Source organism: Argopecten irradians, chromosome 11 (assembly GCF_041381155.1).
Source record: "Argopecten irradians isolate NY chromosome 11, Ai_NY, whole genome shotgun sequence".
NCBI lineage: Eukaryota > Metazoa > Mollusca > Bivalvia > Pectinida > Pectinidae > Argopecten > Argopecten irradians.
Window position 1 is genome coordinate 39,285,056 of NC_091144.1, and position 16,322 is coordinate 39,301,377.

General features: G+C 34.3%; 1 protein-coding gene across 1 annotated transcript; it reads left to right on the forward strand.

Moving 5' to 3' along the window:
- The first annotated feature begins 4,919 nt into the window (after nt 1-4,919).
- Nucleotides 4,920-11,232, forward strand: LOC138335528 (probable phosphoglycerate mutase). Its single transcript, XM_069284661.1, has 6 exons — nt 4,920-5,121; nt 5,745-5,954; nt 7,250-7,333; nt 8,636-8,734; nt 9,703-9,811; nt 10,270-11,232. Exons 1-6 carry the CDS (start codon nt 4,990-4,992, stop codon nt 10,389-10,391), a joined length of 756 nt encoding a protein of 251 aa, XP_069140762.1. The 5' UTR covers nt 4,920-4,989; the 3' UTR covers nt 10,392-11,232.
- Nucleotides 11,233-16,322: the final 5,090 nt, after the last annotated feature.

A 16,322-nucleotide genomic window follows, 5' to 3' on the forward strand; every position in this document is an offset into this window, starting at 1 on the left:
TGTTACAGTTTGTGAAGTCGTCGTGTGTTTTTGTTCGATTCTGAAAGTAAAAAGTGTATCACAAGTGTTTAGCACAATCTTCAGTTTGCCTGGGACATTTTACTTTATAGCGATGTTGCTACCAGTGCGAGACTAGCCCCGGTTCATGACCAGTTTCCCTGCAAAATGAAATATGATGATTCGACAATTAATTCGAAAACACGTCTGAATCAGAAGTTTAAAAATGTATAGATATGTGTCACAGAGAAATAGTTAATTGTTTATGCAACAACATACTAAAATCAGTTTATCCGCTAAACCTGCCTTTATTATGTAACGCACGTTGTTGAATTCCTTATGTTAAGTGTTCTCTAGTGAGGTAATGTCTCGGTATAGATAAACATATATATATTATACAGTTTATGGGTTAGTCATGCTGCACAACACATATATCTCCAAGCAGGAATATATGCACAATGCGCACACACTTCGTAGATAATCCTAAATTATATATATATATATATACAGGATATACACACAGGTGATGTTCGGTCATGGTTGAGTTCATGGATCATTGATAACCCATTAACCCATTATCTCACGATATACTTAGACTAGATGATATTGATGATCGATACTAGAGTAGACACAGTCCCCTGTTCTTGTTAGCTGGTAGGTTTGCCATAATTTATAATCAACATCATTGGGAGATAGAAGCACATCCTGCATGTGACCGAACTCGATTTTGAAGATGGTATTTCTATCTAAATCTCGTTTGCTTTGATGGGCGTTGAGTTTCCAATCGACTTGGTAATCTTTTCAATATATGAGTTCCGGGATTTCTAGGTATGGTATTTTGGTTGCGATATGATAGGTGCTTCCCAGTATCTGCTGATGTTTGTTTTAACTTTCGATTTCCATGCAGTGTAAGGAATGGGACATACAGAATATCAGCAATACAAGGGATATCATATATAGCCAGTGACTTTCCAACTTCACTGCACCAACTGCTATATGTGCTTTGGTGTTTGCTAGTAGTCCATGTCCCTTTCAAGCGAGATACACAGATAGATCCTAGCATATTTAGGGTAATGGTATGTATCCTAGTTTCCAAGGGGGGCATTCCTGACGAAGGTATATTGGGAAGATTTAGTCGTGACAGCTTCACCTAGACGTAAAGAGTGAAGCCACTCTGAAGAGGACTCTGTTGCCTATCAAAATTTTCTGTATGCTGCCGAGTCCGCGGTGTCATTTGAAAGAGATGATATGTTTCAGTGCTTAATAGTATTGTCTTTCCATGGGAACCAATGCACTGTCTGATGGAAATAACACCTCCAGGCCATATGTCAGATTGGGATTACATATGTTGTTAGAAAGTGCAGGCTGGTTTAGCCCATTATTTCCATGAAGCCCAGTGCTCATTAGACTGTAAAGCGCTCCCTTTTTTTTAGATATCATTCTGTGTGGTATCAGGGGAAGATTTGTTAGGATTTTTGTGATAGAGTATCTCTAAATGAGTAGCTTCTTTTAATTCTACGATTGGAAAGTTGACGTCGTCCTGGCTCCATGTAAATAGGATATCGTTGTCTCATTGCGTCCTCCGTAATTGAGGTAAAATTGCACACGTAGCAGGTTGCATGATGTAGTGATGTTCTTTGCTAAAGTTTTCTGCGACGTTGAGAAGACTCTGTAGGTCAACAGATGTGTTATTGGTCAAAGTTCTATCGTCAGCACATATGGATGCAGCACAGCTGATGTTTCCTATGTTTGCTCTGAATCTGGAATTAGAGAAGCTCGCCAGCAGGCCATTTATATACAGCTTATACAGTTCTGTTCTAAGTATCCCTCATTGTCTTACTCCTTGCAGTACATCTACTGGGTCTGATAGCTCGGTGTTCCGTTTGATACAGGTTTTAGCAGAGACTTTTAGGTCGTGTATTATCTCCCATGTTTTCCACTTCACTCCTTTAAAAACAGCTTGCGATCTATGAGATCGGGATTTATCGTATCAAAAACTGCTTTTGCATCAAGTAGATCGACGAGGGTTTGTTGGAAAGATTTGTTCGTGACAGCTTCAGGAAGAAGTAGGTCACATCGAAGTGGAGATATTCATTCAGTGAAGCCTCTCTTAAGAGGACTTTGTTGCGGATCAAGCATTTTCTGTGTTCTTGTTTTCATAACTGCCTCAAGGGTATACTGGAATCACTGCAATACGTCTATATCTTTTAGCTGATTTTCTCCCGCCTTTCTTCCTGTATAGGATGTTAGATGCCCAAGCTTGAGACAGTCTGGGACTTGGCCATCATGCATATCAATCTAATTAAAATTGGACTTGTAATTCCGCTCAACAAAGATGTTCTACTTATGTAACTTTGTATGTGTAGACAATTATACATAAATGAGTAATTGACAGTTAATTGTCAGGGCTACTATTGCGTTCACACGCAATAATTATTGCGTTCTCACGCAATACTTTTGCGTTCTCACGCAATTTATTGCGTTCGCAGCAATAACTTTTTATTTTTCATGTCACTTTCCAGCCACTGTATAAAGGTAAAAGGTCCGATTATGAAAATGCTTGTACCAGAGGACGGAACGTTCACATCAATATTCTACAGCATTGTTAAAGTTTTTTTCACATATTGTTTTTACTTCAATTATGTATTTAAAATCATACGTTTTGATGAATTAGGCTGTGAAAATCATTCAAAGGTACGGACGAATGTATATGTACATGATGAATTAAAAGCATTTTTCAACTCTTTTATAACTTTGAGCTCTTGTATAATGTTAAATTAAAACTTGCATTGTAAGTATTGTAATTCCAAATGTGTTGATAGATTAACTTTCAGTGGTGAATAATATATGAAATGCTCTCTTTGACTCGTGAGTAGGAAAATTAGGATACCTATAACTTTAAAAACGTGAAATTACTGTCCCAAAACAGGGCCCATGTAGCTCTGGGTTTTGGAGGATAATGCTCCCACTCTTTGGGAACGGCTTGTGCTTGGTCTGAAAAGAGTCTGTAATGAAAAGGCTTCTGTCTTTCCGCGTTCTTTTAATGCATCTGACTTGACCATCTGCAAATATTGTCTGATTCCCAAACTAAAATTTCAGATGTCTTGGAAGCGTTATTAGTCGGGAAAGGTCATTGTCTCATTTGGTCAGCTGTTTGCTAGTATCTGTTTCTTATGTATTCAAAATCTGTTTCTTATGTATTCAAAATCTGTCAGAAAGTCTAAAAATTTGTATTCTGGGTATTTTGAAGAAAGGGAGATATTAAAACAATCAGAATACAGTTGTTATATGGAAAAAATAATAGGCGACATTCATGTTGGACATTTCCATGTAACACACAAACAAAATTATCCAACCTTCATAAATAAGTCAGATATAGGAATAAAAAGTTAAGTGGATAGTGACAACTAAATGATCTTCTGTGACTTTTTCGTTAGGTAAAAAGAAACAAACTTTCATTCTCTCAGTTTAGTTTAAACAATATTTTTATTCAAAGATATACATATACGCCAATACATACAGATAGCTAGGATGGGAAAACAAGCTAAAAGCTTATATTAATTCCCCTCCTGAAATAAAAGTACGACGTTTTGACATGGACATATACACAATAACAATCTCAGTTTTTCTTGATAACATTGAATATCCTTTTACTGTTATTCATAGAAAGGGACTCTGACTTTCGAACCGCGATCAATACAATAGATAGTCGGAATTCAATGCTCCGGAATTGAATTTTGTTGAAATGCAAATATGAAAAAATATCCAAAATATCAACTTATTCAATGGTGATAAAAATTGGTTGTATGGAACCAATGCATCAGAGGTGTACCAAAGAGAAATCATGAACATTCCCAATCCGACTACATACGGGCAACTACATATAAATACGCAAGACGCGCGCAAGTATTGTCAAGCGACGATTAACGCATTGTCAGGACGATTTTGTTTGTTATGGGTCCGTACCAAAGAGCTGAACTTTTACCTCAACTTCCGGTCCCTGTGACTATTTTCCCTGCTTCTCTTACTAAAATTTCAACTGTTGGAAAAGTGAAAGTTCGTTGGATCTAATTTTACCGTGAAATGCAAGCTTCTTTTGAGTATCCCATTGGAAGACCTTGAACAATATGCTTTTAATTATTGGCCACTTCAGAAGTGTTTTCATGCTAAGGTGATATATCTGTTTGTTATATTTTGAAGGACAGAGAATGTTAAAAAAAAAATACCAATTTCACTGGACAAAAGCATCCTAGCTCAAGGATGAGACAAAAGTTAGTGACATTATACATTTTGACCACACTTCACATCACATTCATGGCGGAACATCAAAAGCCGTTTTTTTTTCAGGCTGCATTATTTCAATCGGCTATTTTAAAAAATCACTCTTTTAATATCTAAAAACTATAACCCCATAACTACAGTTTAAATTAATTGTTTGTAAATATAGATAATTTAGAAAAAAAAATCCAAAAGATATGATACGTGTGCACACTACTTTTTTTTGTATTTTGCCTTTCTTATAAATTGTCTAGTGATCTCAGGCAATGATCAAATAATAATAGACGACAGATGATCTGGACCTAATTAATTACAATAGCTACGTATAGAATGTATATATTAGCATAAATAGAGACACAATTATAATTTACATACATGTACATATGTATGTTTCAATGCCAGCTAGAACTCTCTCCATATTAGGACAATATTGGGGAGCTACATCTTTGGTGCGTAAGGATAATTTTAAGGAGACGGAGTACAAGTCAAAGTTGACGCGCAGACGTTTTCATTTTTTGGGGATGATGTGAAAGAAATATGGTTTGGAACGTTCACTATTTAACACTTTTGGGGCGGAATTTGTATTCATCATATGGTGTAAGGGGAATAACTCTTCTAAATGTGACCAGACACCGGAAGTGTAACCTTGCTAAGTCAAGGTCGTCCTTGCCGGTACAGCTGAAGGTCGATCGGTCGAACATCATCACAAGCAAGATGACTACTAAATACACAATCGTTTTAGTCCGACATGGAGAGAGTGAATGGAATAAATTAAACAAATTTTGTGGATGGTTTGATGCCGATTTGTCAGAGCAGGGTTGCGAGGAAGCAAAAAATGCCGGAAAGGTAAGTTCAAAGCTGTAAAACTAAAAAGTCGATCGTCTTGATACAGCAGGTGCCCGGATTTGAGCAGGTATTGGGTACGAGATTGTTGGCACGATCTCGTTTTAGGACAGTTATTATTATTTATTTTATTTTATTCGTTTATGTCATCGACAGTGTTAAATGACAATCTGTAGGTAATTAAAAAGTTGCCTGGCGTTAGACAGAAATTAGCACCCTAACCTAGCCTAGGTGTTTTAAGTTTTGGAAAGGCCTATAGACTATATGAATGAATTTATATTTTAAATGTTTGAATTTTAAAAAAGTAAACTGTTAAGTGCATTCCACCCAATCTGAAATTAATTAATAAACATTTTTGAAAATATCAAGGAAATTAAAAAGTTCTGAACAGGGATGAGGGAGCCCATACACTTTTACAGTTTATATGCACACCTATGATAACACATGGGTATTGGCATCTCAGTCACATATCCCAATAGCTATGTACAATAAAACATTTAAAAACTTGAACTAATACAACCTTTAGCACATTCAGTTCTTACACCTTATAATGTATATATTGAGGGGGCTTGATTTTCTTGAACTTGTAAAATTTGAAAATTACATAATGTTTATTGTTTGAACAGATGCTGAAGGAGAAAGGCTATGTGTTTGATGTCGCCTACACCAGTGTATTGAAGAGAGCCATTAAGACATTATACTTCGTCCAGAATGAAATGGACAATCACTGGATACCTGTCACAAGACATTGGCGACTTAACGAACGTCACTACGGAGGCTTACAGGGACTCAACAAAGCTGAGACTGCACAAAAACACGGAGAGGCGCAAGTCAAGGTAAATCTCAAATGTCTCGCTAGGTCATGATTTAATACCTTGTACCCTTTTTTAAGAGGCCGAAGGTGTAATATTGTAAGGTTCCAATTCATTTTCTCGATGCTCCAGGGGTTACTATCACTAACATCATATCTACCCCTGACTATCTCATAGTAAAACTGAAGGCAGCTCATAAGAAAAAAAACTGACCAATCACAAGCCTGTGGAGACTTCCTTTGAAGATTACAGAGAACACAATGCCCGAATTCAAAGCCACACAGTCAGCCACAGTACTGTTATTCAATTCTTTTGATATGTACATCAAAGAACCAAATTCAGATAAAATTACCTGTGTCTTATGTTGCCTTCAGTTTTACTATGATGAAGGTAGTCCATTGGTGGATATAACGACAGTGAAAGTAACCCCTGGAGTATCGGGAATGGGTTTAGCCTTGATGTTCACTTCGCTAGATTCCACCTCCAGCCTCTGCTCATGGAAGGATTTATTCCATTCAACTTTATGAAAATATTTGATTTCTTTGTCTTCTTGTATTTTTTATTAACTAAATGTACATGTATTGTTTTAAATTTTATATTACCATATTCGACCCAATAAGTGCCTCCACACCTATAAGCACCTCTCTCCCTTTTTTAGACTTCATTTTCATTTACGTAAAATTAAATGTAGACTGAAAATATTTAAAACTGTATCGGTTTCCCTACTGATTTCTTTTGCAAATTAATTCATGGATTAACTTGTATAATAATTTTATGAAAGGCTAGTCCAAATTTGTTTCTATTTTAAGTGCACCTGAACTGATTTGTTTCAATTTTTTAATCGCCCTGGGCACTTATATGGTCGAATATGGTATGTGTTGTTTGATAAAGGGGGAGTCTACCTTGAAAATTTGTCTACATGGTTATGCTTTCTTCCTTGCTCCATAGGCCTATAATTAGGTCGGCAATATTTTCAAATCTGAATTCTTAGCACAAACATTGACTATTGCATCTAGTTTAAAATTAAGTTAGTCGAATGCAGCACGCTTTTAATTAAATCATAAAGAACTTCACTTCAGATATACTGTAGGCTTATAGATTTTATGTTTCACTTTCAGTTCAGTCACAGAAGAATTGTAATTAAACCTTCTCAGAATATATTTAAAACGAGATTTTAAGTTGGCAAAATTTTTAAAGGTTGACAGGGGAAGGAGGTAACAAACAAGGGGAAGGGGGTAACAAACAATACTTTTATTTTGATTTGTTCTTCCCTCTTTTATTCACGTATTCACATTGTGCTTTGTTTGATATAATTTCAGACCTGGAGACGATCATATGACATTCCCCCACCAGCTTTAGAGGATGGCGATGAGAGGCTCTCATCCAATGACCCTAAATACGCAGTATGTCTTTTTTATGCCAGTAAAGAAATAGTTCAAAAATTATTTTAAAATTTCCTTTTACATCTTTTTCGTATTTGCATATTACACAGTTATCTGCCCATGCAGGTAGGCATTGTTTGTGATGTCATGTGTTTGCAACCTTAACGTCATAATTTTCAGAGAAAACGATGTGAATAATGATGTCACAATGGATACTTTTCCACAAGGGAGGTAACTCTGTGATATAAAAAGATGATATATGAGAGTAAGAAAGTTAACTTGGTGCAACAGATAAATGTGAGGGCAGCCGCTCTTGTAATTTTCTTCCCATATTACAGATTTACCTCCCTTACAGGTAGGCATTCTTTGTGTCGTCATTATTTTGTGAACAAAATTCACATTGTTTTCTCAGTAAATTATGATATTTCGCTCACAAACACATGATGTAACAAGCAATACCTACCCAAGGGCAGACAACTCTGTAATATGCATATATGAAATAGACTTCTTGAGATATTGCAATATGGTTAAAAGAGTTATATATATATAACTAAGGTCAGATCCCTCATCAGAGGTGCAACTCTGTAAAAGAATCTCCAAATAATAAGCCACAAAATATATTCATTAAATATCGACATTCATAACGAATGCAAAACAGTTCTTCAGGGTTTGCGCTGGATGATTTATTAATTGAATCTTTCTCTGAATAAATTGGGTCTGTATATATAATATAGCATGAAATCCATTATCTTTTGATTTTTGTGTCGCCTGCAATGCAAGTGCATCACATAGGTATCACTATGTCGGCGTCAATGTTTGCGTCCAGGAAAACGTTTCCATGCGATAACTTTAGTATTTATTGTCCAATATCAACCAAACTTGTTATTTTGCTTTATATCAATGAGATCTCAGAAGATTTCGATACTGGTCAAAATCTGTCAATACTTGCAAGACTTAAGGGACTTTGAATTCATTAAGACAGATAAATCCATGGTTTCCGCTGGATAACTTTGGTATTTATTGTCTGATTTTAACTAAATTTAGCATGTTGTTTCATATTAATGAGATCTTGGATGGGTTGATACTGATAAAACCTGTCAATATTTGCAAGAGTTATGGGACTTTATAACTTCTCTTAGTTATTAACAATATTTTCAACTGTAAATAACTATGTTGTGTGATATTTTAAACTGCTATAGGGCGACACATCCACTTCCGTGGAATTCTTATCTATGCTTATAAAGGATATGGGGACTGCGTAAATGCAAACCCGCTTCTGTATAATATAACAAGAAATCCATTTTTGTTGTTCTTTTTTTTCAGCATTTGGACGCATCTGTTGTTCCCAGATGTGAATGCCTGAAAGACACCGTAGCCCGTGTGCTGCCATATTGGCACGACGTCATAGTCCCCACAATTAAGGTCAGTGTATAGTCTCTTCCTCTACAGTTGTGGGGCAAAAAATGTTCGCAAAAGTTAAAGGCGCTCCACCGCCGACAGAGCATAAACAATACTCATCATGTGAACAATAATTGGTGTTTAATCGTGTATATGTGTGAGTAATTTAAATTAACACAAAAATTAATATAAAATAATTAATTTTGCTTTTGGTGCATCCACAATCAGTACTTCATTCCATAGAGGATATAGTGCCAAGAATTTTTTCAGGATGCAATTAACTATTTTTAATATCTTTATCTTCAAGTAAAATTAGAAGCTCAAACTTTTCAATAGTGGTGATAGTGTTAAGTAAGTAACTTTTGTAACTGAAAAAAAATACCAATTCGTCTGCTCCTGTTTTTGATAGAGAAAAAATACTGCTTGTCAGCGGTGGAGCATCTTTAATTTTAATTAATCCTACCATTTGACGTAATAAATTGTTCAAATAGTCAAAGTGTAAGGGAAATATTAAATTTTATTAAAAAGACTTGTATTACCGTTTTTGAAAAATAGTTTTGACTACATTACGAAATATATCATACAAGGTATATGAAAATATTTCTGCTACATGCTTTTGGAAGAGAATTTTTTTAAATAATATGGTATTGATCTTAACACTGTTTCCATAAAAAATATCACTATCAAAAGAGTAAAATAAATAGCTTTGTTGCCAAATTCTACCATTCTTATGTCAGAAAGTAATTATTTTTATAGATGACGGTCATGGTGGCCATCTTGAATAATTTTAGCTTTAAAAATTTACAAATCAGGACATTTCAGCCAGTCATTCAATCCAAATTTCATCCCTCTCTGTTCAGAGAAGTTAACGCTTGATGCATTACCAATGATCCTGGGTCTTCATATCAAATTAGCAATAACTCTCGTGAGCCTTTTTCTCGACTCGTGTTAATTAAAATTCTATATTTGGAAATGTTTATTGCTGTTTATAGTCCGGTCAGAGAGTTCTGATTTCTGCCCATGGAAACAGTCTCAGGGCGCTGGTCAAATACTTGGACAAGGTTTCTGATGCAGATATTCCAGAATTAAATATACCTACTGGTAAGTGTAGACATTTACTGTAGATGAACTGGTATATAATATAATAATATAAAATAATTTACCTTTTGGTGCATCCACAATCTGACAGTACTTCATTCCATATAGGATATAGTGCCAAGAAATTTTTAATGGCAACCAAAATCAATCGATGGTCTCCGTTTTGTTGCCATGGCAACCAATCTTTTTGAAAATGTTACTACAAAAAGTTGCGATCCTTTATGACTTTAAATCAATAATGAGGGTAGTTATATGTTTCTGACAGATCTCCTTATTGTAATTAATGCTCAAGAATGATTTTTCATCAAAGCAAAAATAGCTGAACTTTCCAACATAAATGCATTTTTGAATGATTTAAGGCTAATTTCAGCTAAATAGCTGGAAAGAATCATTTCTGAATGATATTAATTTGAAAGGCTTACTTTATATATATAAATGATAATTTTGTTGGTTTTTGACAGGTATTCCCCTTGTATATGAACTTGATGAGAACATAAAACCAGTTAAACATAACTATCTTGCTGACGAAGCCCAGGTCAAGGCCGCCATGGAGAAAGTAGCCAATCAGGGCAAAGCTAAGTAGGCATTGCAACCATGGATAGCGGTCATTGAGGAAAACCAAGAGGTGTTGAAATACTGAGATTCGGACACAAGGGATTATTTCATTTTGTGTATTTGTTGAAGCATTTGTTACAGACTTAGATCTGCAATGTAATATATAGACATTTATTATATACACGTCCTAGAGGTAGATATAATTGTAGGTTGATGCCTATGCCATACATATATTTACTGGATTTTCATGCTTGTATTATTTATTAACATGCAAATTGCTCTAAACCAACTTATTTTCGCATGTGTGAATTAAATTTTGCATATTTTAGCAGTAATTAAAAATCCTGAATACATAAATGGCTGCGGAAAAAAAATTGACTGAAAGAGAGCTTATAATAAGCCATAAATTGCGAAATTATACATGTTGTTAGATATGAAAATAAATTAAGCTGCTACGAAAATAATTTGTTTTACAGCAATATCTTTGTAAGGCTTATAATGTTATTTATTGAAATGTAACATCTTTACATCGTATTGAGACTCTGGTATCTGGTAGATTACATGTAGGATTCCTAAGATTCCAATGTTTGTTTGTTTCTTGATCTTCCCCTGCAGTAAGCCAGGTGTGTTTACAGTTGTTTTGCTCCCTGTAGAAATCAGAATACCATGTGAGAAATATTGATATACAACATAATTTATTACATAAAAAAAAAGTTTTATTTAATACTTTACATTGGTGCCAGATATTCAACTCATTCCATTGTTTAGTCTGCCAGCGAACCTTGCATAATTTTATACCTAGTTAATCTAAATCCACCCTATTTCCATGTAAAGTGTTGAGTTGGAAAATAAAATGTTTTTAGTTTAAATTTGTTTTCTTTTTTTATTTGATAAACCTGGCAGTGAGCCTTACTGAATTTTTATATTAAATATGTTCCTCAATAAAAAAAAAATCCAAATACACATGTAGCGTTATATTTTATGAATTACAGATAAGATCAGCCCAATGTCACATGTCCAATGCCACAATGTCCCAATTTTTTTTCATATCGCCCCTTTGTTTTTTCATAATGTCCCAAATGGTATGTCACAATGTCCCAAATAACTTAAGGTGGCATGCCTTATCGCTCCATTGCCACAATGTCCCAAGTCTGTCTTCCACAATGTCCCAAGACTCGCCATATCGCCCCAAGATCATAAGGTAATATCAAAGAAGATTAATAGAAATAATAGAATAATAAAATTAGGTTATTAACACATCATTTAAATATGAAACACTCATTTTCTTTTCAATGAAAGAGAGGAAGCAAAAACAAATAATTCTATGTAATTCCAAAAATCAAGATGCAAAGAGCATTTTAATATGGATACAGTCGTATCAGGAAAACAATCTTATGTCATTGCTATGATGTGTGAAAAAACTAAGTAAGTTTAAATCTCGTAAGTAAAACTTTATGACGGACTTGACAACACTGTATTTTTTACTTGCATATCGAAATTGCATCTTAATAGTTATCTCCCCTTTGTAAATTTGACGTCTTGTGTTTCTATTCTCATCGAGTGCACTTTTAAAAGTACACCTTTAGTAAATTGTAATGTTAATAAATTCAATACCATTTTAGAAATAAGTATTTATGTAGATTTATATCCAATACCCATTATCCAAAGATAGCAAAAGTATAAATAGGTATAATTATCTTCACTTTACATCATTATACCAGAGTTAATATTTGTAGTTACCTCCCCCTTTTCAAACATGACTTCATATGCAAATTACTTTTTACCACATAATTGATATTGCCAAAATATTATAAATCAAATTCAAAGTTTGCAGGGTTAGTGGTAGGGTGGGAAACTTCATGATGACCTCAATCTTTGAAAATACAAACAAATACCAACTTTACTTTGTAAAACCATTACAGATAGAACAAATGTGAATTAGATATTTGAACACATTTGTGCGACATATTTGAAATGTTCCATATATACATGTAGCACCCTTGTGATCGAGATCCCATGAATAGTCCAATCCACCGTTCAAAATTAAATTACTTTGAATATGGTAGTTAACATACAACCCTTGAACCCACCAGTGTGCAATGTAAGGACTGCCTTGTTAGTGAGAGTATCCATTGCACCAGCTGGAAAGTAGACTTACCTGCCTATTTTAACAGCTGTCACTTACTGCTGTAGTAAAGTACTTATCAGAACGTTTCCACGTCAAGTAGTGGTAATAACTCATTTACATATTGAGAGAAATTATGAAAGTTACCAGAAGTCAAGGTTTTTAACAGGGGAGATAACTCTTGACTGTATCCTTATTCCAGCTGAAACAGATGCTGTTCCATGAAAATTAGTCTGAATTATTTGGATGCTATATCAGCTTTTTTTATATTGATCTTGTGAGCAATTCATCTTATAGAAATCAGAATAATTCAGACTACAGAGGTATGTGGTGTCATAAATCAGCAACAAGACAGAAGTTAATACCTCATATACAGCCTTCAAATATATTTGGAATATTGTTATACATGTACAACCTTACTGGATTAGATCCTGTTATTGATCAGCGGTCAACAAGCCTCAGAATCATTGGAATATGCTTCCTGTCAGGTCAAAGAAAGTCTGAAAAAGAGACTGCTTTGTGGTCCAAATACTGTTGTAATGGAAAAGTTGGTGTTGCTCAATAATTAGTGAGGCTTAAGTTACATGTAGTTAGTTTTCAAATTTTGAAAAGACAAATTTTAGCTTTGAATTTTAACATTAAACATGATATAAACTTGATAGTTATACCTCATGTTTGTAACACTGTCTGATTAGTTGAAGCACCTCACATGACGGGGCAATAAAACATTTTCTTTCATACCTACGGGTGTAATACTGGCTGGTCTAGGGCAATACACTCATGCCGCCTGAGGCGGTATTGCATGACTACCCATGGAATAAAGCCTCTTGACATCACGGCGTCAACAAAATTTCTATTTCATCGGTAAAATTTTAACATTTTTTTCACAAACTTGACTGGTTTTACTATAAAAGATGCAAACAACGGAATTTGTTTTGAAAATGTAATGTAATTTTTCACGTATGAAAAAATGACTTTCTTCGAATTTATTTCTATATAAGGCGGGATATTATATTGGAAAATTGCAATAAAAGTCGAGGTATGAAAGAAAAATACTCTTTCATAAGTGGATATGAAGGATAGGGATATTCTACCCTCGGGATCTCAAAATGTTGCAAAACCCTGGAAAAGCCTCGGGTTTTACAACATTTTGTGACCCTCAGGTAGAGTATCCCTATCCTTCATATCCACATAAATGTATGAAAGAGTCTTATAGTATTTCTCTGGGGCGCCTGCCCCTATGGTGATGGCCCCTCTTTCACACTGAGTTATCTCCCCTTCCAATTGAACAACAATAACGGGCGTAGAAAAAAATGTCATTTTTTACTGATCGCTTAAGTATAATAAACAATTAATATCCCCTATGGCAGTATGATATGAAGGTTTATTTACCCTCAGATGTAATATTTCCCTCAGGCAAGCCTTCGTTAAAATATCAAACCTTCGGGTAAATAAATCACACTGCCAACGGGAACATAAATGCATAAAAATAACGGTCACATGTTGAGGAACTTTTTTTTCACATCACTTTATCTTTACTTACCAGAGAAGCTTTCAAACCTGTGTACAAAGACCTTGGGTGGTCTTTATAGACAGGTTTCACTGCATGTTAAAGCGAAAAGTCGGGCAAATGAATGCTAAAATTGGTAAAAATGGTGTAAATATATCGTTTTGAACATCATAAGAAAACAAAAATATGGAGATGTGTGTTGTGTAAAAAGACTCAACAATGGACTTAAACCAATTGAATGTTGTTTTTATTTGGAAAAAGAACATGGTATGTACTACATGTACTTAATTACACTGAAGAAGATCGACAGGACTTGGTGACTGGTACTTGGTGCCACATCTACCTTAACCGACCCAGCCTGTCTCTCCTATTGGAACAATAAGCTAGTCCTACTCATAGACTATAGCAGGCAAGTGTAGCAAACTTACGCAAGGATCATGAAACAATTTTTGGCTTAAATTTTCACTTAGCCAATCAAAAATCATGTAACTTTTCCTAACGTCATCTGTGATTGGTTAAGTCAAAATTTAAGACAGTTTAAGACCCAAGACCTTTTCATGATCTTTGGGCCTGACTAGAAATATCTGTTTTACATTTTTATCCAAAGTGAAGCATATCATGTGAACAGAAAATCTGTCGTACATATTTATCTCCTAAGTATAGCACACTGTTAAAATCTTAATATTCATAACTGGAGTGAAACGTTTTAGAAATTGTGTGATGTGTTAATTCATCTCTTGACATCTTTATCACATATTTATTAAGCCGATTAATAACTTCATAAATAAACAAGAGGTCCAGTGGTCCTCACTCGCTCATCTGCATTTTATGCGTAGCTGTTATAAATGACTGGTTATAGACCAAAATCTTTTAAAAGTATAGTTCAATCATTATAAATGACTAACTATGGTAAGTCAGGAAAAACGTGCAAAAACAATGCTATTCTGTATTTGCATATTACAGAGTTATCTGCCCTTGAACGTAAGTATTTATTGTGATGTTATGTGTTTGTAAACATAATCCAATATTTTATGAGAGAAAAAATGTAACATTCACCCACAAACTTATGGCATTACTATCGATACCTACTAGCAAGGGCATATAACTCTGTAATATGCAAAGACAGAATATATAACTATGGCTGCTACATGAAGATAGAGACTCAACGGTTTCTATGACGCAGACCGATACTACACCATGGCAACAGCTGACCAGCCCTTCTAGTCACTGGTGAGCATACATATTTAATACCAGAAATGCATTGCTGAAGAAAAATCTTACTAGCTTCTACTAGTAACTATTCTGTAAATGTTTTTACCTATCATATGCCTATACTGTGTGTTGATAAAATATAACACAATAAGACATAGAAAAGCTAGCTAAAAGCAAACACGCCTAGTAAAATTTTTAAAGATGAATTTAACATCTTGGTGTTTTTCACGGTATAAGTCAATTTCATTCTCGGTGATATTCATAGAACATGTATATGGCAATCAATTTATTACATTCATGATGATACAACTTCAAACGTACATGGGAATACACAACAAATACAATAAATTCATAAATAATACTTTATATATAGGATACTAACTGAGTAGTACATATATATCAGTGGTTGACTAAATTAAATGTAGGAGAAAATAAATGATAAAACATCAAATAAAATGTAGATAAAATGCATGATTAGGTAGGATTATAGAATAACTAAAGAATGAATGTTTTGTTTAAAGATGCTCCACCGCTGACAAATGGTATTTTTTCACGATCAAAAACAGGAGCAGAAAATTTAGTATTTTTATTCAGTTACAAAAGTTACTTATTTTACACCGTTACCACCATTGAAAAGTTTGAGCTTCTAATTTTACTTCTAGTTAAAAATATGGAAAATAATTAATTGCATCCCGAAAAAATTCCATCTCACTTTATCCTATATGGAATGAAGTACTGATTGCGCATGCACCAAAGGCGAAATAAATTATTTATATTATTTTTTGTGTTAACTAGTCATATATATAGACGATTAAACACCAATTATTGTTCAAATGATGAACATTATTTATCCTCTGTCGGCGGTGGAGCATCTTTAACTAGAACTAATATTCTTATCTATCTGGCAAAGAGACTAACAGGCCTTAACAGTCACCTGAGCTCAGGTATAACATTAAAAGTTCATATTTTTGCATCCATTCGCCCCAGAATGTCAGTCAGGAACAATTAAATGTAAATACTAGTGTTAATTTTCTATCCGATTAAAAAAAAACATGTCCCAGGGTTATGAGATTCAACATTTTGGTGAAGGCTTTTACCAGTATTAAATAAAT